General features: G+C 45.5%; 1 protein-coding gene across 2 annotated transcripts in view; it reads right to left on the reverse strand.

Moving 5' to 3' along the window:
- The window catches only part of LOC119164556 (dehydrodolichyl diphosphate synthase complex subunit DHDDS-like), a 148,681-nt gene that overhangs the window by 26,699 nt on the left and 99,661 nt on the right, over positions 1-22,321 (reverse strand). Inside the window, exons 3-5 of one of the 2 annotated variants that reach the window (XM_037416772.2) lie at positions 4,664-4,806; positions 1,047-1,163; positions 187-265 (exon numbers count right to left, since the gene is read on the reverse strand). In XM_037416772.2, coding sequence (XP_037272669.2) covers positions 187-265; positions 1,047-1,163; positions 4,664-4,806 — 339 coding nt within the window. Of the gene's footprint in view, positions 1-160; positions 266-1,046; positions 1,164-4,663; positions 4,807-22,321 lie in introns of both variants that reach the window. The other variant, XM_037416773.2, reaches the window with a different exon arrangement.

Genomic DNA, 22,321 nt, shown 5'->3' on the forward strand with positions numbered 1-22,321 from the left:
TAAAACGTCACTGCATATCGCAAGAAATTGAATAGAAATACGTGGGGTGTCTTGCGATTTTCCCTCTTCCTCATAGGTGTGTTAAATATGTACTTCACACAACCATCATAAATTTCTGACTACTTCAAATGGGGGGCAAAAAAAAACTTGGCTCACTCACTCAGATCTCATGAAATCAATCCTTACAGCGTTTGCCATATGTACTATAACCTTCGTGAGCTCGGATCTGCTGGTATAAGCTGAGAACAGCCGGCATTTTCGTGTCCTGTAGTGACAAATAAAACGCATGCTTCTCTAACTACGATATGACTTCGCAAAAATACAACCAATTATTAAGATACAACCAGTTCCTTCATCAACAATTGTTGGCACGATCAGGATGTCTCTTTGCTAGGACTCGGCTTAACGGGCGAAGGATCAACGGCCATTCGGCAAATATGACGATGTCGGTAGGAGAATGACTACTGCAGACGCTCTCGTGATTCGCTGCGACAGTATATTTACGGGTGGGTGGCCCGCGGGGCCACATTCCTAATGATCGTATGCTTCACGTCCCCCGTCGCGGTGGTCCGTACTCGGCTGCTGACCTGCAGGTCGCGCAATCGAACCCCAGCTGCAGCGGCTGCGTTTTCTATGGAAGCGAAAGTGCTGTAGGCCCGTATGCTCAGATTTACAAGCACGTTAAAAAACCCCAGGTGGTCAAAATTTTCGTAGCCCTCCACTACGGCGTCTCTCGTATACATATGGTGGTTTCGGGATGTTATACCTCACACATCAATCATAGGCTTCGCATCAATTCATGTTCAGTAAGCGTGGACACAGTCTTTAGAGCCCGGCTTCAAACAACGCTTCTCCCAAGACATTTATTTACATGTAGGCACTCCCCGCTTTTGTCACACCAGCTAACCGTGATTGATAGCATCGGGTTTAGGGAAGGCTACAGGGTCTGTTAAGACAGCTTCGCTGCAAAGAAGAATCTACCTGTATGATAAGATATTCTGGTAAGATATTAAACTGTAAGAACTGAACGTGATGATTGTACTTACCAGCCTTCATTAGCAGTGACAATTTCCACTTGCGCCATATCCGACTGCAGTTCTTCGGGATGCATGTTCATATCACCTATCGTGCTAACAAGCAGATTAATTCGCTGAAGTGAGTTCCTATGAGGAAGCAATTACAAAGTTTACAATAGGTTTTATTCGTAAATAACTATTCGTTGAACCGCGCATTAGATACCGTCACAGTTAAAACAAAAATAAGCAAGGAAAGTGAGAGTGAAAGCGAAATGCAATATCAATATGATCATCAAACACATGTTCATTGCGTGTGCCGTCCACCTGACAAAAACAAAACCTCTTTTTCTGATTGCGCAAGTGCCTCTGATAGCCTAATCTGACGAATCCAAGTAATACATCAGGCCTCCAACAGGGATTGAAGCCAAGCATTACGTGTGGCCATCAAGTATTTTGCCACAGACCTTAGGCAAGTCTCAGAACTGCTTCTGAAAAGGACCATGCAGGCGTAATGTTGCCGTAACGCCAATTATGCAGCACTACATATGGAGCACTGCAAATGTAATTAGGTAAACATTATAGACCTACACCTACAATACAGGTGCCACGTCGGGCTAATGACAATCGTACTTATGTGCCGTCTAGTAAAAATGGTCTACGTTGCACTACCTTCTTCGCAAGCACAAGCGCAACATACCGGCTCACTGTTTTTCATGTTGATCGCTTATAAACCGGGTTTGGGGTGCCAGAAATAGGCGGTAAAGTACTATTTTAGCCCAAAAATTGCATATATAGGCACAATAGGCTATAAAGAAATTCAAATATTCGATGAAATGCGTGTGTTATTTGTGTCTACGACAGAAAATCAAACAAAAATGTGTTATTTTAAGGTACAAAGGAGCCAATCGTTCAGCACAGCCATGTCATTCTTTCCCGCATCGTTTGAATAGGTTCGTGCGTGCCGCATTTCTAGATTTTAGCATAATTTCGTTGTTTTTCTCTCAATAAATTACACCACAATCATCTTCTCTGCCCATACTACGTAAAACAAGAACTTTCCTTGTACGTCAAATTTCTAGAATTTTTGTTGTTTCAAGTGATGTAAACGCACATCGCACTTGGTCATATAATAAACATTTTCGTCTTCCTTCTCATAAATAGAGGCAATATTTAGACGCTTTACAAACCGGGTTTTCGGTGTCAGAATTAGGCAGGAAACTACTGTTTTACCCCCAAAATGCATATATATGAACAATAGGCTATGAAGAAATTCAAATTTTTGATGAAATGCGTGTGTTATCTGAGTATACGACAGGAAGTCGAACAAAAATGCGCTAGTTTATGAAAGTACAAAGCAGCCAATGGTTAAGCACAGATATGTTATTCTTTCCCGCATGGTTTGGAGAATACAATAGCCCCTTTTCTAGTCCAGCATGGTCAGTGAAGTGTCTACCGACGAATAAAAACGCTCCTGAGTCTCGTTCTTTTCAGCATAGCTGAGAAGAGCAACACAGGAGTAATTAGTCAGAGCGGTAATAGTCCAAAGGGTCATTTTGCCTTGTGTGAACTTGATCTAATTGCAATTATTTTCACTTCTGGCTGTAAACACCTTAAAGAGCCATTCATTAGGTTTGATAACTTCGAACAGGCAAGGGGAATGCATACACTGGTCACTCACACTCTGATCTACCAAGATTTGCTGTTATAGCGCCCCGGAAAGGAGTGAAATGTCCGACTGAACGACACTTGACCTTCATATCTCGTGCGCACGTCCAAGCATGGTGGAGGTGACGTTTGCAACAAGAAATGAGCCCACATACGTCAAATAAGTACGTGAGAATGCGAGAATTATTCGAGGCGACGTCTGTAGTTTGCGCAATTTGTTACTTGAATACGAGTATGAGGGTTTACAGAAATAGTAAAACATACAAGCGAGATATATGTGTGTTAATATATAACTTTATCGAACGCAATCCGAGACTAAGCTGCCTACATTGTGTTTGCGTTGGTATTTTCGCCGTTCTCACATCGTGCTGGTGGCAGCACTCAGAAAGCTTGGGGTGTTTTTGGTTCATCGTCTGGTTCATGCCAGCGTCTCTAAACATGCGCGCATAGAGGTATGCATCCCGCAGAAACAGGCAGTACAATATAGAAAACGTCAAAACGGGTATAACGCCTCTTTTGGGCACGACCTTGCATGGAATTGTCATGCCAATGTAGACTTGCGTGCACATAATGTTTTCATACGTCTACGTCGTGTGATCTTCTGGCACCGAAATGCTTCGATATACCGAAGACGGCAGGGAAGAAATCTGGCTTGTCAGGTCTATAGCCGTAGAGTGGCAATGGTTTAGAGCTCACCTCCTAGCATCAAGCTTTCGCTGTTTGTAATAGGCGTATTGAAAAATTGTAGTGGTGCGAATGTTTTTTGTTGTGCACGCAACAAGTTCTAGTGTCTAACTAAAGTTAAGCACCGTTTGAACGACTAACAAGACCAAAAACCACCTGCACATTTATTTTATTTACACTCTAGTTTTCCCTGAGAGGACACTCAACGATTTTCTATTTGTTCTCCAACGTTCTATGGCTGCACAGAAGCCCCTCCTGTTCTCTACGTGTGCAAACAGACGACACAACGTGGAAGAATGCACGTGTAGAGGCTGGTCGGCCTTCCTATTGGCTAATAGGCCTTTAGCCTTGGCAGTGCTGAAATTGACTCATGAAATAGAGTATATAGGTTGCACCCCATACATAGAGTGCGCAAACCTCAGTTTTGTCCGGTAGCATAAATTCCGGTTTCTAGCTGTACTCGAAAGCAGAATCTGAAGTTGAATAGTTTTCTTATAGACACCAATTTCGTAAATAGGCATTTATAGGCACTCATATGAAATCGAACATGGATATCAAAAATAGACATTTAGAGGCAGTATAGAAACACCACAAAAGCTCTTCTTAACCTATAATTCATGCTTATAATTGAAAGTTGCACAATAGGAACGCAATAAACAAAGTAGGCGTTTTACTGTAATACTGTCTCTACTCCGTAAGTTAGTCGTGACAAGGCACTCTAAGGCGTATTGTACATCTCGTGCCTTCGTTTTGGCGCTGCTCATTTCAAAGATGCTACGGGAAGTGCACTTCGTGTGACGCACGTATAATGTATCAGCAATTGTGAACAAATTTTATTGAATGCATTGAATTGCTGGCAATGAATATTTTATGCTATTTGGAAGTGCGACACAAATAATAAGCATTGCAAAGCTTTTCCGAGTTCTCTTCAGGTTAGTTCCAACAATTTTTCGTTTGTTTGGTACCACTTATTCAGAAATGTACAATTTTTTCACCAGCACTTTGTCTGGTAATAAATGCCGTAGTTCCCGAGTAATTCTCTCAAGCTGCTATTACAACAATGACCAAGACACGTTTCAAAGTTTCGTTAGACAATAACTGCCACGGTACTAGGAAGCAACGAGGGACAAGTGCAGTTGAACTGTTGAGCTAGCTTTCATTAACTCACCAATGGCACTTTTTTGAGACACTTATCTCAGAGTTAGGGGCTGCTTCTGAAACGCAAAACAGCAATGAAATGATTTCAGTGTGACTGATTTGCGCCTAAATTGGCTAGTAAAATTGTCTCCACTACTTACGTGTTACAGAGCGCTGTCCTGTAAAAATTCGCCATTGCAGACAAAACGGCATTGACTTCAGAAGCATCGCGGTAGAAGTTCCGAATGCTCAAAATACCATACGAGATATCCTCCACTCCAAGTTTCACCATGTATTGACACATCTGGGTCAGAGGGAAGTCCATGTGTAACAAAGAAGATAGCAGTTAGAAATTGTTGTGAGCTAATATTTTTTTTCGCAGGTATAACAGATACTTTCTTAATACAATTCCTCAGCATAAACAGCCCCTTTTTTAGAACATATTGCATGATATTCTTATGCAACAAAAATTATTTTTAGGGAAAGAAAAACTTTAGTGAGACTTTGCTGAATACATATAGGTCACACACAAGAAACGCTCTTACTATACGGAATAATATATACTTAGTTATTCGGCAACTGCTCGCTGCTTCAAGAGTGGTAGGCTACATATAGCATGAACACATAATCGATAGTTTCCACCTCGCGGCTCTTCCAGCTTATTCGTGACGCTGCAGTGTTGATGAAGTTGCATACTCTGTGTCTATTGAGCGGTCAACTGGAAAAAAATTTGCATTTCTTGATCTGCGCCTCCAAGTGTTCAACACGATATCGAGGTCCTGTTCCTGGTGCGCACTTGAATAATTCAATGCGTACGTTTAGTGTATGTTTGCTACACGAGAAAATTATATTGCAGAATGTTGCAATGCAATTAATAAAGTGGAAAGTGGCTTGTGTCAGTGAAGCTATCGCATAGCAATCCAATTTATGGAATGGGAGCCACGCTCTAAACCACAAGTAATGTGCGCGAAATGCTTTCGAACATGCTACGCGCACACTACGTGGTCTTGAGGGAATACATGCAGTAATGTGTGTGCTTTTTGTAATGTGTTAATTGCTTTAAAGCACGAGGCACAATATTCACAAGTCCTGACGTTTGATGTCAGTGTACGCTTGTGCCATGCGATATTGCTGCAATATTACTCTGATGCCCGTATGCAAGACGCGTATTTTCGTAAAGTGTGGCAGCAGTTTTAACCGCATTTCAAGCAGAGGAAAGTATTTTCACTACATCTCTAAGCAGGTGCATGTATGTGTGGTAGAACACATGCGTGCCACATGGGTTCGACCGTCAGTTGGGCCCGTAAACGACCGGTAATAGCTTGGAACATTAGCTGATTATCTGCATACAGAGGACACACAAATTGTGTGCGTACGTATAAGCAAGATGAGTGAAAACTGACAACGTTACTATTGTACTTTGTGATTTATGTAATAATTAGAAATTATAAAAACATTGGCAGACCTCACGTACAGAGGAAATCGATCATATGCGAAGCTCGAATGAGGAAGGTTGATATATCGCTTTAAGATGAGCACAAAGTTATGATGTGGAGGTATATTGTGCCGCACATGACTTCCATACCATGATTACTATGTTTGGACAATTCATTTGCCTGCGTCACGTGGTACTGAATTTGGTATATGTGGAGCTAGCGGAACGGCCACGAGCGCATCGTGAGCGTGGTGGGTTGTAATGCTCTTTTTACATTGATTGGTGTCCCGTAAAACAGAAATTGGTATATTTGAAGCTAGTGAAACGGCTGCGACCGCATCTCGAAGGGCCGAATGGACGACGTAACGTTGACGCACACGCACGCTGGGCGCAGCGACGCCACCCTAGTCAAACCCACGCGCAGGTACGTGAACACCGTCCGTTGGTGCGGCCCGGCGGCAACCGGTGCGAAATGCGACACGCTGCATTTCGCGCCGATGACGTTACCAAGACAGCACCGCGTCTGCCTCTCTTCGTGACGGAGGGGCACCATGCGCGCTAAAACGCGCATGCATCAAAGCCACGCAGCGTGGCGCGCGCCTTCGCCTATATTGGCGGGTTCACCCTTGAGAAGTGAACAGAAATCGAAAACGCCAGAGCGGCCAGAAAACAATGACCGCACGCGTCGAACATGTTCACATTCGTCCTGCCTCATCAAGCCGCCACCGCCGTCAATACCTTAACAAATTATTTCAATTTCGCCTGCTTCTCGAAAAATAAAGTACGTATCGAATTTCAGTTTTTCATGCAAACTAGTGAAAAGAAACAGCTCGCACCTTTTCGAATGTTGTGTTGAAAGATAAGCCAGCAGAAACGACATGAGCGAACGCATTGGCAGCAGTGGCGGCAGATTCAGCTGGCTGTACACAAACGCGACCATTTAAGGGAAGTTAGCAGAGTGTCGTCACTAGCGTAGTCAAAATATGATAGCGTTTGTTTACGCGATATTCTTAACAAAGCTGATTTTTTACGTTTAAGGTCATGTGCCATTCCGTGCACCAATTTGATACTCATAATAGCGCAGTGCTAAGGGCAATATAGCTTGAAGGAGGGTTAATTTCTTCATAAATGATACAATCGTCGGCGAAAACCTTGATGTTCGTTTCAACGGACTGGGGCAAATTGTTAATAAATATTATAAATAGAATAGAGACTAAGACACTGCCCTGTGGTACACCTGATGTAACTTTTGATAGCTCTGATGTTTTCTGGTTTATTTTTACGAAATGCGTTTGCACGGTCAGATATGCGCTAATCCATTTTGTGATTGGTTCTCTACTTATTGTCGCCTGCAGTGTATTTATTAGCTTTTGATGCGAAACCCAGTTGAATGTTTTTGAAAAGTCGAGTGAAATAAGGTTGATCTGCTTTTGATGGTCAATGGCCGATGACAGCTGTCGTATTAATTCATTGAGTTGAGTAACGGTAGATAGGTCTTTACGAAGCCCGTGGTAGAATGTTGACAAAATATGCTCTTTTTGGAGGTAAGTAATGATATGCTTAAGAATAATGTGCTCTAGTATTTTGCAAGTAGTGCTTGTCAAGGATATCGGGCGATAATTAGCGACGTCAACCTCACTACCCGATTATTGAATTATGACTCTTGCCACTTTCCTGTCATTGGGAAGTAAGCATTTCGTTAGGGACATGCTAAAGATAATAAACAGATATTTGGTTATCCATTCGGCGTAACGGGTGAGAAACTGATTCGGTATTTTATCAGACCCTGGTAGTTTTTTAACCTTTGTTCTTGGCAAAGGGTCAAATACACCTGCTTCGCTTGAGTGAACAGGTTCAATGGGGTCAGGTTCAATTTTGAGAGGCGGTCGGATGTGGTTGGCTGTGGTGAATGCTTAATGAAAGTAGTTATTGAACAAATTAGCTCGTACTCTGCTTCATCTGGGGATGATTTGCTATCTTTATTTTTAATTTTGGGATATAAAAAGTTCCAAAACTTTGAGGTGCATAATTTTTAAAGTTAGGTAAACTGTAAGAAAAGTAGTGGTTTTTGGCTGCTTCAATATAAGACTTCATGGAAATAATTGCTTCCATAATGTTATTAGTAATTATGACATTCGATATTTGCTTTGAAGACTTCCTCAGGCGCTTTACTTTACGTTTTGCATGAATAATGTCTCTATCTATCCATGGATTGAACCGTCTTTCCCTCTTTGTTTTAGTTGGTCGTATTGAGATATGCAATACGATAAAATTTCTTAAAATTTCTGCCTCAAGGTTTCCATATCAATATCCCGATAACCGGCAGGCTGCTCGAATGAACTGATTTTCTGTTATAAGCCGTCCTTGCCAGACGTAATAAACTTAAAGAAAAAGCCATCATCATCAGCAAGAATTTTTCGCCTGCCACACGAAACATCAGAAACAAGTTAGCTGAATTCGCCAGACAACAAGCCGGTAAGCCGCCCCTTCAGCTTCATTAAAAGAAAATGCATCTTAATAGCAAAGAGTATGTGTACGATGCCTCTTCTGACTCCGTAATTGAGCATGCGCAGAACAATGAATCTAACAGTCATCATGCTAGTGTCTCGACTCGTGCAAATACCTGGAGATTAGGGAGGGATTGTGGGTCTGATGCTTCTCCGCATCATGCTTTTGTTGTGCAACATCCGGAGCATTATTAACAAATGTGACCTTCTAGACTCTGCTATTGATAACTGTCAAGCTGATATAATAGTACTGACTGAAACTTGGCTGCACCCAGAAATAGATGATAGTGAACTGTGCTTAGGAAAGTTCTCTCTTTTTCGTTGTGATCGTTCGTTGCGGAAGGGTGGTGGTGTTTTTTGGTAATTTCTAACGCGCTTTTGTCTCAGCGCATTCAAGTTTCTAGTGAACTCGAGATTGTCGGGGTCATTGTTAAAATAAATCAGCAACATATAGGTAGCGGACTTTGATATCGGCCCCCCACATTTTCAGACAGCTTTGTGACTACACTACATGATGTAACCAACAGCAATAGTTCACGTTACCCCTAGCCAGCTTTGTTCCTTCTCGGTGATTTTAATATCCCTAATGTAATGTGGGAGTGCGATCCACCCAGCATTAACTCTTCATCTATGCTCGCACAACAGTTCCTAGATTAGTGTGGTGCTTTCTGTTTTTCTCAACTCGTCAAAAAACCCACCAGAACCACTTCTTCTGACGCCAATACCCTTGATTTATTACCTAGTACTCATCCAGATCTTGTTTATGATTTACCTGTGTTACCGGGCTGGAGATATCATTCGATTGTAACTTTCGAACTTAAACTGTCGCGCCCTAAACAGAAAATAGGTGGAAAAGCATCCGTAATTTCAAACGCATCGATATTCGTGCAATAGACTGGGAGCTGTCCGATTTGTCGACACGTATCTTGTAAATTTTGACAGTCATGACGTTCAAAGCAACTGGGGTTTGTTTGTAGACAAGGCTAAAGCTTTACTTGACAAATTTGTGCCAATTTGCTTCATAACTACAAACAAATCGGTTACATGGTATAATAATCACATAAAACGTCTGTCCAATAAAAAAAACGTTCCTACGTATCAGAGAAACGTTGTCCTTGTGCTAATCATTGGAACGCACACAAACTAGTTTCAGATGAGTGTATTTCTGTACTTCCAGCGCAAAAGAACGCTTTTTAAAAAACACCCTCCTTCCTATGCTTCAAGCGGACACTAAAAAATTCTGGCGCGTCATAAATCCAAGAGACGATAACACCATAAGCCTCACAGATGACGCCGGAAACGTTCTAGCCCCTGAAAAGTCGGCATCAGTCCCTAACGATATTTTTGCTTCAGACTTTTCGTCATTGACTAGTGTTTTCCCATCGATACGCAGTGTCGTAATCCGTGCCCAATGCATCGTCTAATAATTGATTAAGTGGCGTAGAATGCCTCATCAATAGGCAAGGTTCTGTTTGGCGTTGCATAGGTCAGTTGCCAGACTTTTGGGCGGTTGTTGCCAGACTGCCACGAAATTTAGTGAATAAATTTTCCCCTGTAGTTGTGGCTTCTCCGTGAGGGTTTAGTGTGGTCCACAGTGCATTTTGCGAGTGCGTGAGCTACACTGGCCGTTTTAATTAACAAAATGAACGTAAAACAAGTGTTTCAGAAATAGGGGCGCGTTCTCTTGCTGAGTGCGCTGCTGTGCAATTAAGAGATCGTCTCTCAGAGTTAACGAATCAACGATGGGTCGTCCGCCCCGCATTTCGCGAGTTCGATGAACTTTTTCGCGAGTGTGTGTGCCGATAACGATAGTTAGAGCGCGAGAAAAAAACAACGACACAGAGACAAGAAGGACACGTAATTAACACAATGAAACGCGCGTTACAGCAGTCGGGGCCTGTTCTCTTGCTATGTACGCAGCCGTGCAATTAAGAGATCGCGTCTCAGTATTAAGGACGACGGGAAAAATGGCAGCATATCCACGGAGTGAATGATGGAGAGTGAGGCGAAGCATTCGTCCGTCCATGCGTCCGTCTGTGTGACCGTCCATGCGTCTGTTTGTGCGCCCGTCCCTGCGTTCGTTCATGCATCCGCCACTGCGTCCGTTCATGCGTCCATCCATGCATCTGTCTGTGTGTTCGTTCGTCCATCTATTCAACGCTCCAAGTCCCACCATCTGGCATTTTTTATCATATATTCCCTTCATAGAAGCACCGTCATTCAGTGGACATTCCAAGGACTAAACGAGAGGTGGCACACGCACACTTTCTTACGGCTTGCGTTTCGGGTCTACTTCCCATCTTCAACCACCTTGAGTTCATGGTATATACTAGTTTCATGGTATAAACTAGATTCATGGTATAAACTTCATGGTACTAGATTCATGGTATAAACTTAATAGAGTCGCAGCAGCTGCTGCGCACCCCCCCCCCCCCCTTTTTTTTTCACAGGTGATCGTGCCGCGTTCCGCGACGGGGACGCTACGCTTCCCCTGGCTGTGTCAGCACAAGACATATCTTTCGGACTCGTGTACATACATGTGACGACTAAACGTCCCAAGGCTGGCTAATCGGAATACGTCGGATATTCTACAGCTATATACGCCTCGAAGGCTGCTTTATCGACGAAGTTGGAGTGAATTAAGCGTGACTCGCGCGTACCTGTAAATGGGACTCCGTAGAAGCATTCATTATTTGGAATTTTGATCGTTTGTGCTTACTGCTGGTGGGGCCCTGCAAGCGACGGTGGCTGGTTGGCGGGGTCCTATTTACAGGTACGCTGGAATTTCGCTCGAACAAACAGCCCATTATTTTTGCGGTGCATTTGAACTATTTCAAAGATTTCATACTGTCTAAAAGGTGAAATATACAGCGCGCATTTGTACAGAGACACGTTATATTCAGCTTCCTTTACTGTAACGTTATGGGCAGGGCTACCCAGGATTTTTTTTTTGGAGAAAACGTGTGCCCCCCCCCCCTTCAAAAAAATCTTGGGTATTGCGCGCTGCAAAACGAATATCTTAGACATTGTTTGGTCACTGTGAATGCGCGTAAATATTTTTGTATACACTGAAAAGTTAAATTACGCAAAAATTTCACCGTGCAGGGGATTCAGATTCCCTTCCTCTCCCCTCTCTATTTAGGGCCTACTGGTTGTGCGTACGTTTGACACCATATTTTTTTTCATCTCACAGCTTTCTGAGCACCGCTAACTTTCAATAAATTTGCTGAGTTATAATGAATATTGTAGGCGCCTAACCAACGAAGAAATAGTTGAAACAGAATAAATCAAAATGAGGCACACCCTTTCTGAGGAACTATCGATCTTACACAAGGGCTTTTATGGAGCTCCAATTCAGTAGAGTGGCGTGTAATACTTCAAAGGTTATGACATCACGTGTTAGACATGAATGATAGGCTGGTACAAAGAAATCTGCATCAAAAAGCGCGCCAGAGGAACTGAAGTGCATAAGAGCTCCTGCGCGTGGCTTTCTCAGTACTATTAGACTGCAGCGCCTCTTCTGCAAGCAATGCGGAAGGCATCAGGCGACGGGGCGCCGTCACGCCTCTCAACACTTCTAGTACACTCTACCTAAGAGATGAGAGCGCGCATGGCCGCGTCGTGACTAGAGTGACCTAGAATAGGTGACCGGTAAAATGGAAAACCGCAGGCAACTGTGGGATACGACGGCTTCCGGTTCGACGCACCACACGGGTCAGCAGCGACACGCATGCATTCTTGTACTGCTTCGTTGAAAAAACACCTCACCATGCAGTGTCAGTGCTTTAAAAGTTTTTTTGCCAACTGGGACGATGACAAGCTAGAAAAGTCATGAACGGTCCGGAAACTTTTTTGTCGTACTAAAATGATGTGCAATGCTTTTATGCGGCTCGGGGGTGCTGTCAGTTTCGATAGTAGTTCAGTCGATACTCAAAACAGTTTTCTTTGTATGATATGGTGCTGCAGATAAAAAGTCACCATTTTAAAAATCTCAGGGGATAACGATGACTGTAGCAGTGTGCTAAAAGTTTATTTCGGGATCGCTGCTACGGCCTAACTCTTCAGTCGATCGACACGAAGCGCAACACTTAGTGAGCGCGTTGAGATGTTTTTTTCTAGCCTTCAGCGCGCTATAGGATGCATTTCTTAGTCGAATCCAGATGCTTATTCGAACGCTGATCTTGGTCAAGCTGCACGGCACGGTGGCACATAAACAATACTGTCAGACATAGATGGCGCGGAATAATCGAAACCCTGCGCTTGTTTAACGCACTTCTTCCTTTGGGTGCCGTCCTGGCGCACAGTTTGACCAAGATAAACGCAAATGTACTCGTCCAGAGCTTCTTGTAAACTTACTCTTTAGTGCAGCTTTCGCGTTTTTTGTCATGTATATGGGTGCAATGGCCGGTGCTCATCTCGTATGACAGGTACATTTTGCCCGCGTGTTCCCATAATAATATTTTTGTTAGGCGCGCCTGAGCGACAATTTATTTCTCAATATAAAATTGATACTAAATTCTTGCGTATGCTTTTTTTAGCGTGGAATACACACGTACATGTGAGAAAATGTTTTTCGCACACTCTGGCTTCAATGTTCCGTACTCAAAGGCTATATTTGTTGCTGTGACTCTCTTCACAGCTGCGGCCCACCTCATTTTTTTTCTTCGTTCCATGGAAATCGTACCTGCGTTTGCCTTTCACGCTCGAGCAGTCAACGGCTGAACAACCGACCACGGTTTATCAGGACGAAAATAAACGGGTGGCCACGCGCGCGAATCCCGAATAATCTGAGGCTTGCGGCGAAGCATTTCGTCGTCGTCTACTCTTCTCGAACAGGAAGCCAGTAGCAGACGGTGCATCCCACAATCCCTCACTCTTTCACTGGTCACCTATAGGGGTAGTGTCCAAGGCACCGCACGAATACGAGGGAAGATTGGGGGCCTTCCGCGGTGAAGTCCTGCGCCGCTGCCGTGCCGAACCTGACTTCAGCTCTGACTGGTTCGGTGGATGGACGAGTTTTTCGAGGGCTCCCGATCGACTGCGCAGATGAGTGTTTTTGCATGTTTCGAGCTTGCGTTTATATATAATAAGGAAGCAGTATAAACCTTTATAGCAATGATAACATTACACAGCTTTTGGGGGATCAAATACCTGGTATTTACGTGTGTGTGTGTGTGTGTGTGTGCGTGTGTGTGCGTGTGTGTGTGTGTTTCTTTTCTCCTGCAACGCCGTCCCACCAATGCGGCTTGATGACCTTCAGGCGCCGAACAAGACTAGACATAGCTGTTCTTCTCCCGCAGCAGAGCAGTAAAGAATCTTTGACAGGTGTGCCCGATTGTATGATCACTGATTGCTGCTATCAAACAGTAATCGCACAAGAAGTCGTCGGTCTCTGAACTTGGCCCGAATTCGGCTTGTCTGCATTCATACAGGAGTAGATTCGATGTAACTGTTTTCAGTGGTCGTTACCGTTCGCATGATACGGGATGGGGTTTCGTGTGACGTAGGTGACTCATCCTTTGGCCATCGATGTCCGGCTGGCCTAGATAACTCGCAGAAAATGGTCAGGTGGCTCCACTGAAAGCTACCAAACTTGAGGTCAATAGATTTTCGGCACAATCTGGTGATGTAAATGCGCGTTCTACAGCAAAAGCAGCAATTGCCGGGCTGCCCTTGCTCTTCTCCTCAGCTGATGTTGCAGACAGCGATAGCGTAATCGTTGGTTTGACGTAGTGGGCACAGCGGTATAACAGGCATTGCAGATTCTGTTAGGGCTGATACTAAGGGTATGCGTTTCACGGCATACATTTCTTCTGATATGTGGGTCCTGGGTTCGTCTTTCGACGCACCACGACACTGTAACCGGTCCTCCTCCCGGATTTCCACTTTAATGCGGAGAAACGTTAGTAACTCCTTGACTAGCCTTGTCCGGTCTTCAGCTGTTTAGCCAGTACCTCGAGGCAGAGTTGATTCTCTGGATTTCTGCCTGTACATATTGGCGAGATTATCCGGCAGACACCGCATCAATACACAGTTAAGGACCACAGTTGGGTGCAATTCCTAGGCCTTCCAAAGCACTAACATGGAACTGCACACTATCGTGCAGCAGACGAACCCTTTGGACGTCTGGCGAGCTTTACACAGTGCTTAGCGCAAGGAGATGATTAACATGCTCGTTCACAAGCAGATCCTGGCGTACAAAGCGATCCGTGAGAGTTTTGATTGCAATGCAGTAATTTCGCTCTGCTAGACGGATGCATTCGACAGCTCGCTTCGCACGGCTGGTTAAGAAGGTGAGGAGCTACTTGAATTTTTTTATGCGCAGCAGCCCGGTATTCTTGTGTATCTTAGCATCGAAATGACCTCAAAAGCATTGTCATCCACGGAAACTGGCATTAAAAATTGGTATCGGGAGCTTCGGCAGTCGAACCACAAGCGGACGGAGTGCTCTCACATGCCCTGCTCCTTCTCCGGAGTGCGAAAGTTCAAGGTTTCATGGCCAAGGTCCAGTGTTTCGCGCCTGAGCTCTGGTTGCCTTCTCACGTTCTTGTAGCGAGAACTTGGCTCGTGACACGGTGTAAAGAATCTACGTTGTACTCGCTTGCTCCTTACAATTCAGGGTCATGCCTTCTTTGTCAGTTGCAGCCAGAATGACGTCAGCGAGCCTCGTATGGGCTGCTTCTTCACCTTTCAAGAAATCCATGTGGCCATTAATTTGGGAGGCATCAGGATCCGGTTGCTGCAGCAGGTCCAATAACTGTGTTAGGGCTCGGGTGACACCAGCTCTGATGAAGCCACACTTCTTCCGAAGGTGGTGAGAGTTCCCCGTAGCGGTGACGTGAAATAAAGTCTCTCGAGGGGCAGTCCCGGGTTACGTGGCACCAACAATGTAGCGAAGGGACTCCGCTTATTGCCAATTACAGAGGCGAACTCCTCCGACCACGTACGCATGCACGTGTCGGAGTAGTTCTCTCTGCTTCCTCCTCTTTGATAGATTGTGGCACACTCCAAGTCAATTTGTTATTTTACAACACTTGTAATAAATAGATATCGCATGGTAACGTGCGTGCACTCTTCATAATTTATTTTACTTTATGCAATCGATTTGCTTAAGTGGAAGAGTTGTGCACTCTGTTGTTGCAAGCTCAGCGCCCTACCTTTCTGCTCCCTCCCACTTTTTTATATGCGAATGCATTTCTTAGTCGAGGTATGTCAGGTATACAGCGTTGTCCGCAGTGGTTTCGGTGCTCTAGCAGGTGTTTTTTTTTTCAGGTCCCCCTCTTTTATAGCAACGGTTGAAAGCGGGAGCGCTTATACTCGCCCCTAGCAACCGGAGCACCTGGTGCGAGTGTGGGGGAAAAAGTAGATGCATCGCTTCGCCGCTCCTTGTCTCGCCGTTCGCTCTCTCTCCTGCCTGCACCCCACTTTCCCGTCTGCTCGTGCCTTACTCTCGACCGTTCACTGGCTAGGCGCGTCTCAAGAACATCCGGAAATTTGACGCCCCTGTGATTGGCCAACGCCGAGCCAAGAATGCTGTTTGTTTCATTGGCTTCATCGTATTTCTGAACCACGCAGATAGCTACTAGAGCTGAATACGCATACTACGTTTATCATGACAGATAAACGCCACGTGTAGCGAACGGCGCTATTGTCTGCACAGTAAAAAAAAGAAAGAAAACTTATTCTTCTAACACTGGGTTCTCACGTGTGAAAAGCTGTTAGAAACGTTGCGCAATGCATTCACGTTTCCTCACAATATGTCCGGGTAGATGGGGGCGTTTGATTTACTTGTGTTGACAAATAGGTACGTGTATTTACATGGTGCAGGACGCTGATGCCGGTGCCAAAAACAAGCCAAGGGTGGCCATACAATAAAAGGAACGCAGATATCAGTTAATAATGAACAGCCTCAAATTATAACAATAGTTTGTGATAGGTAGAAAAGTACCCAAAGCTGTTAGGCAAAATGTCTGTGAATAGCACCGAGCTACCGCATATCTTAGAGTGCATTTTGGAGGTGTTATCGGGCCATTGCTGATAGTATGCTGGGGCGGAAGAGGAAATGTTGGCAGTGGCTGTGACCTGTCTTGCAAACCATTCTTCCTTACCCCTAGAGGTTTTGTATTTATGTTTTCCCCCGCCTCTTTATTTTATTTTCGATCCATTTTGTTTCCTCTCCCTTTGTCTTTGTCTGCACTTGTGGGGTCACCAATCGAAGTTAAGACATTTCGTGCCGGAAAAATCAGCACGTGAGTTCTGCAAACGAACTAGGGGAGAAAGAGGATAGTCCAGAGATCAGAGTTATTCTATCATATGAGTTGCGAAACTGCGTTCTAAAACCCGGACACGCCATTGCCCGACCTAGTGGGAGTGAGCCGATCGTCGCATCATCTGCGAGGGACAATACGAAACACTGCATTGCCACTTGTGCGTGCCTTCTTTTTCGGGGGGGGGGGGGGGGTGCTTAGTGCTGCACGCAACACTGGCGTTGTCGCCTCAATAAATGGCCTTAGCTTGCACGGCGCCCGCCACCGTGGTCAGCTGTTTTCGCTGTGCAAAGGCGTATTCAAAGCCGGGTAATAGCGTCAAGGTTTATTTCGTTGAAGGCGGTGTTTGCGATTTCGTGCCACGATGGTTTTAATGCTCCGCCTTGATTATTTCTATTACTCCTCGTTTGCTCGTTTGAAAATATGCGCTCAAGATCAATTGCTCACGGGCAGTTTGACGAATCCTTTTAACTGTACATCTCTGCGGTTCACGATGTGTCTCAGTAACACGACAGGAGAGATGGCCGCACAAACAAGACACAGATACGGTAGAGCGCAAACCAAAGCACAACAGCACCAATCAGTACTTACCGTGAATTGGCCGCTTTGCCTTGCACGCAGCGGTATAATTTCACTAATCACGAAATCAATGAGACACCGGCTGCGATACCTTTTAATCATGAAAGCCCGATAACAAGAAAGCTGGAACATTGAACATTGCTATTTACTTGCAACTAGCACTGCAAGCGTTCTTTTGCTTTCAAGTGCTATGTTCGTGGAGTCTTTCGAATGGCACCAGCGTTTGCTGCTCGGGCAACGTCGTCTGCTGCCGTCCACAGGCTTACGGGTTGGATCCATCCGGATCAACGCTGCATCCCGCTTGCATCACGCCTTTCCGCTCACTATTTTGCCGAAACAAAAGCATTGTGGGCTCGCCACATGAATTTATTAATCTACCGACTTCTCTGCACCGTCCATTACGCAGTGCTAACTGTGTACCACACGAACATGCCGCTTATAGCCACGTTACTTCTAGCGCAATGCAGAAAACATGTCAAGCGCACACAATAGCAAGAGAACAAGCAGCTCCTCTGTTCCTTATCGCGTCTCCACCACTGCGAAAAAGTAACATGTGCAGCACCCTTAGGCACCAATTTACCTAAGAACAAGTAGAGACTACTAGAATACATGGCTACGTTCTTGTTCTCAAGTTCTGTTATCGCCCTTATACACTACGTAATTCTCAGCGCAAACCGCGCTGCAGTCTTCGAGAAGCTTCAGGTGTGTACTCGATCATTTCGATAAGATCACACCCACTCTGTGAACTATACAGATTATTCTAGAGCCTACGTCACCGCTAGCGATAATGCTACAAAATTCGACGGCGACTGTATAAATGCCGACGTGCGTCGCCGCTTGTCAGTTTATCGACGGCCAACGTTCCCTTCACCGCTATCAGTGCAAGCCTGCTACTGTTACCTGACTTTCCATTTAACGGGCACAAGTTCGCCCAAATAAACAGTTTAATCTTCAACGTACTCTCTGCTTCTTCGTCGACGTCACGACCCCGTGACATCTGGTGGAGGTGCTGCTTCTTTGATGTTCCGGATGCCCCCTTCAAGCCGCGAGCCCAGCCTAAGCGGTAAAGAAGACACGGACACCAACCCTGAACAGCGAACACGCCGCAGGCAGACGGTACTACAACCAGAGTACACACTAAACCAATTCTGACCCATAAAGGTGTCAAAAAGGATGCCGACACCCTAAGCACACCCTTTGAGCACCCTATTCGCGTCTCAGCACCGTACAAGCGGAACCTACAGGGTGAACACATCAAAAGGGTGGAAACTAGGGTGCAAAAAGGGTGCAACAACTAATGGGTGATGATGAGCATCTATTAGGGTGCACAGTCGCCGACAAAACTTTGTGAGTAACGTGGTCATCGAGTTTAACGAACAGCTTTTAGAGGTCTCCTGGTTAGACACCATGGTCTCATTATTAGCACCACCGCAGTAACGGATATCTGAATAGTGATAGTGCCCAGCTGAACATTAGTTCTGCACTGGTTCTTTCATTTTTGCTGCTTTTTTCGCGTCGCCTCACGGCCGGCGCTGACCAAGCTACGCGCTACAAGCTCAATAGCTAATGGCGGAGTACGCAGCTTGTAGAGCTACAACAGGATTGTGACTTTCACATATAGAGCTCTCGGGCTCGTTTGCGCCTAACATTGCAAACAAAGCGTTGTCCCTGACAGTATATATAAATCATACATTTGTTAATGCAAAGAAATACAAACTAAAAAGACCGTGGTAGATAAAATAGTTTTTGTGTTGTACAATTATTTGTTAACCTTACAATGTATGAGTTGACACGTGTTACCAATTTTTTTGGCGGGCTATGGACTTTGACTTTCTATTATTATAACATAAAGAAACGTTTTCTTCATTTTGTTCATAAAATGATTCTTCAAAGCAAGTTAGAACCAGCCTTTACTAAAACTTTTTCCTAAAGAAAATTCACTTAAGACAGCAAAAATAATGTTTGCCAACCAGTACGCTTATTTTGTTGTGACATATTTTGCTTGCTGCCTGTAATTTGTACTAATATACAACGGTTTTGACACTGTTTTTAACAGCCAGCTCAACCACTCAACCAATGTACAGATGTTAACAAGGTATCGGTATAAGAAATGCACAAGCAAGCAAACGTTTCAAATTTCGCGCACTATGACATTTCAGATTTCGCGCGAATACGCGTTATGTCATTTTTTTATTTCGAGGTTAAGAAATATTCTATGCAATACACACTAGCGTATTTTCTATTTTCACTACTTTTTACTATAAATTCAAGCAGAAACAATTGATTTACTTAGCATATGAAAGATTATGTGCACAAATGCGGATCGGTGGCGTCAGAAGGACAGAAATGACGGAATCTTCCTGGAGGCCACAACGGCCGTGTGCCGAGCGTTTAAAATGGATTTTTTATGTTGTTCAAAGTGTGCATGCGCTGTCTTTCGTGTTTTGTCGGTGCTGCTTGTTACGAAGATGCACTATACTCAAGAGAGGACCGGCTGATTCGTACTGTCAAGCGCTCGCCAAACTAAAGAGGTAGGTGGATGTTTCTGCTGTCAACGCTTTGTTTTTTTTTTTTTGCTTCTCCAGCCAAGGCCGCGGTGTGCCCGATCCAGGCTGCTGTGCTTCCGCCTGGGCCGCCGGCTCCTCCCGCGGTTAACACCGGGAGCGCTATAGTATACTAACGTTGTGAACTAAGCTTTTCCTAGCTATTAGATGATAAGTGAGTTTTTATTAACGTAGCGAGCCTGTTGGCATGTCTGATTTCATTAGGCTCAAGTCTAAGCTCAGGGTTGTTATGCGCGGACGAAGTTTTTTCTGTGGGGAGGGGGATTAAAGCAATGTGCGCTGTGCGGCTGTGATTTGGCGAGCAATGCTCTGCACGCTATGAATCACTATATTTTTGCAATGCCGTCGGACGCCGTTCGGGGACTGCGCCTGGAAGCCGTAAGCGTCGTCTGTGTGTCGCGTGCTTTGAAGTATTCCGGTGATTCGCGTTGAATTGGATCTTTACGTATTTAGTTTAGAAGAATGGAGAAGAATGACGTGGTGTCCGCGATGGTATTTACATGGCCTTGTTTGTTTTCTGTGTCAAAGAAGTATTTGAAGAAAGTTTTATATGTTACGCGTCCTCTTTTCAACAGCTACATGATCATAAATGTGTGTGACGACTATAACGTAGATGTGTTTTCCTGTGTGACCAAATGTGTTTGCATCCACCGGGCATGTATAATATTATCACGTGCGTCCCGCGAAAAAGACGAAGGCGACAGCGCATACGCGCATCTGCACGCTTTTATGCAGAACGCAACAACGAGAAAGATGAGGAACTCTCTCTCGCGCGGTTAACAAAAAGACCGACCCGCTGCTGTTTTCTCAGCGTCTTCGAGTACGACCTCTCTCTTGACGTCACGACACTGGTGGAGGTGCTGTGGCCTGCAACCTGATGCGAGAAAGCGTTGTTCGGGACCGTACACCCAGTCCGGAGCCTCAACATCTTGTTGCGACTCCAGTACACCGATTCAGCCGGCGCCTATTAGGCCTAAGTCCAGAACTCTTGACGGCATCTCCTGTTACCAACATGGCGGCCCCTTCAACGTCTGCGAATCTTCCTCCGGCCCAGGCGACTCACCCTTACCAGGTAACTCTTGAGACTCCTCGTGTTCCCGAAGTCTTCCGTGGAGAACCGTATGAAGATGTCGAGGACTGGCTCGACCAAATCGAGCGGACCGCTGTGGTGAATCGTTGGAGCGTGCAAGAAAAACTTGGCCGTGCCTACTTCGCAATGGAAAATAGCGCTCGCACATGGTACGAGAACAGGGAGCCTACTTCCAAATCTGGGACAAGTTCCGCCAAAAGCTTCTCGAGACATTTCTGAGTGCGGACTGACGGGATCTCGCACAACAGATGATCGAAGCCCGCATGCAAAAGCCGAACGAAAGCGTGGCCATGTTCGCTGAAGATATGGCCCGTCTATTTCGCCGCGCTGACCCTGACATGCCCGAGGCAAGGAAAGTTCGTCATCTGATGCGGGGAGTTAAGGAACCGCTTTTCGCCGGCCTTGTACGAAATCCGCCAACAACAGTGGTTGAATTCATCAAAGAGGCGACTGTCATTGATTGGGCGCTCCGGCAAAGATGCCGCCACTTTGACCACCTGCCCGACCAAACGCCTGTTGGTGCCGCCGCTCAAAACGCTGCCGTTTTCGAAAACTCTTTACGGCAAATGATTCGACAAATCCTGTGGGAAGAGCTGCGGGCCCTCGGCCTTCCGTCTACGATTTCCCAGTTGCTTCTCTTGCAGAAATCGTGCGCCAGGAACTACGGCAAGCCTTTCCATCACCGGCGCCACCACCCGAACCACGTCCACTGACCTATGCCGATGCCGTCCGCCGTCATCCGCCTGCCCCAGAAGAAGCACCCTTTCAGCCACGGCCCGTTACCTTGCCGTGGTGGCAGCGTGAACCTGTGCGGCGACCACCAGTACGTCGGACCGACTTGTGGCGCACTGCCGATCGTCGACCCCTTTGTTTCCACTGCGGCGAACCAGGCCACATCTCGCGCTACTGCCGTCATCGCGAAACCCGGTTTGGAAACTTTTCTCGGCCCGCTTCTTTTTATTCTGAAGATTCTTGTGACCATGGTGCTGATCACCTACCGACCAACCAAGCATCTTCACCAAGTCGTCGTTGGCGGTCTCCCTCACCTGCACGAGGTCAGAATTCCCCGAATCGCCAACGATACGCGGACGCCATCAGAAACCGCTCCCCAAGCCCGTGCCATGAAAACTAACTGCCGCGACCTCCGGGGGCAAGGTTGCCAATTGCCGAGACGCCAAAAAGACCCCCTTGCCTCTACACAAAGACGACGTGACGATGGTGATGACGAAGACAACGACAACCACGAGTACTAATGCCAATGAATTTGTACGTGCCGACCTCAGCGTTATTATAGACGGACACCACGTAACAGCACTGGTTGACACTGGTGCTGACTTCTCTATTATGCGACAAGAGCTCGCCGACCGCCTTAAGAAG

Source organism: Rhipicephalus microplus, chromosome 8 (genome assembly GCF_043290135.1).
Source record: "Rhipicephalus microplus isolate Deutch F79 chromosome 8, USDA_Rmic, whole genome shotgun sequence".
In the NCBI taxonomy this organism is placed as follows: domain Eukaryota; kingdom Metazoa; phylum Arthropoda; class Arachnida; order Ixodida; family Ixodidae; genus Rhipicephalus; species Rhipicephalus microplus.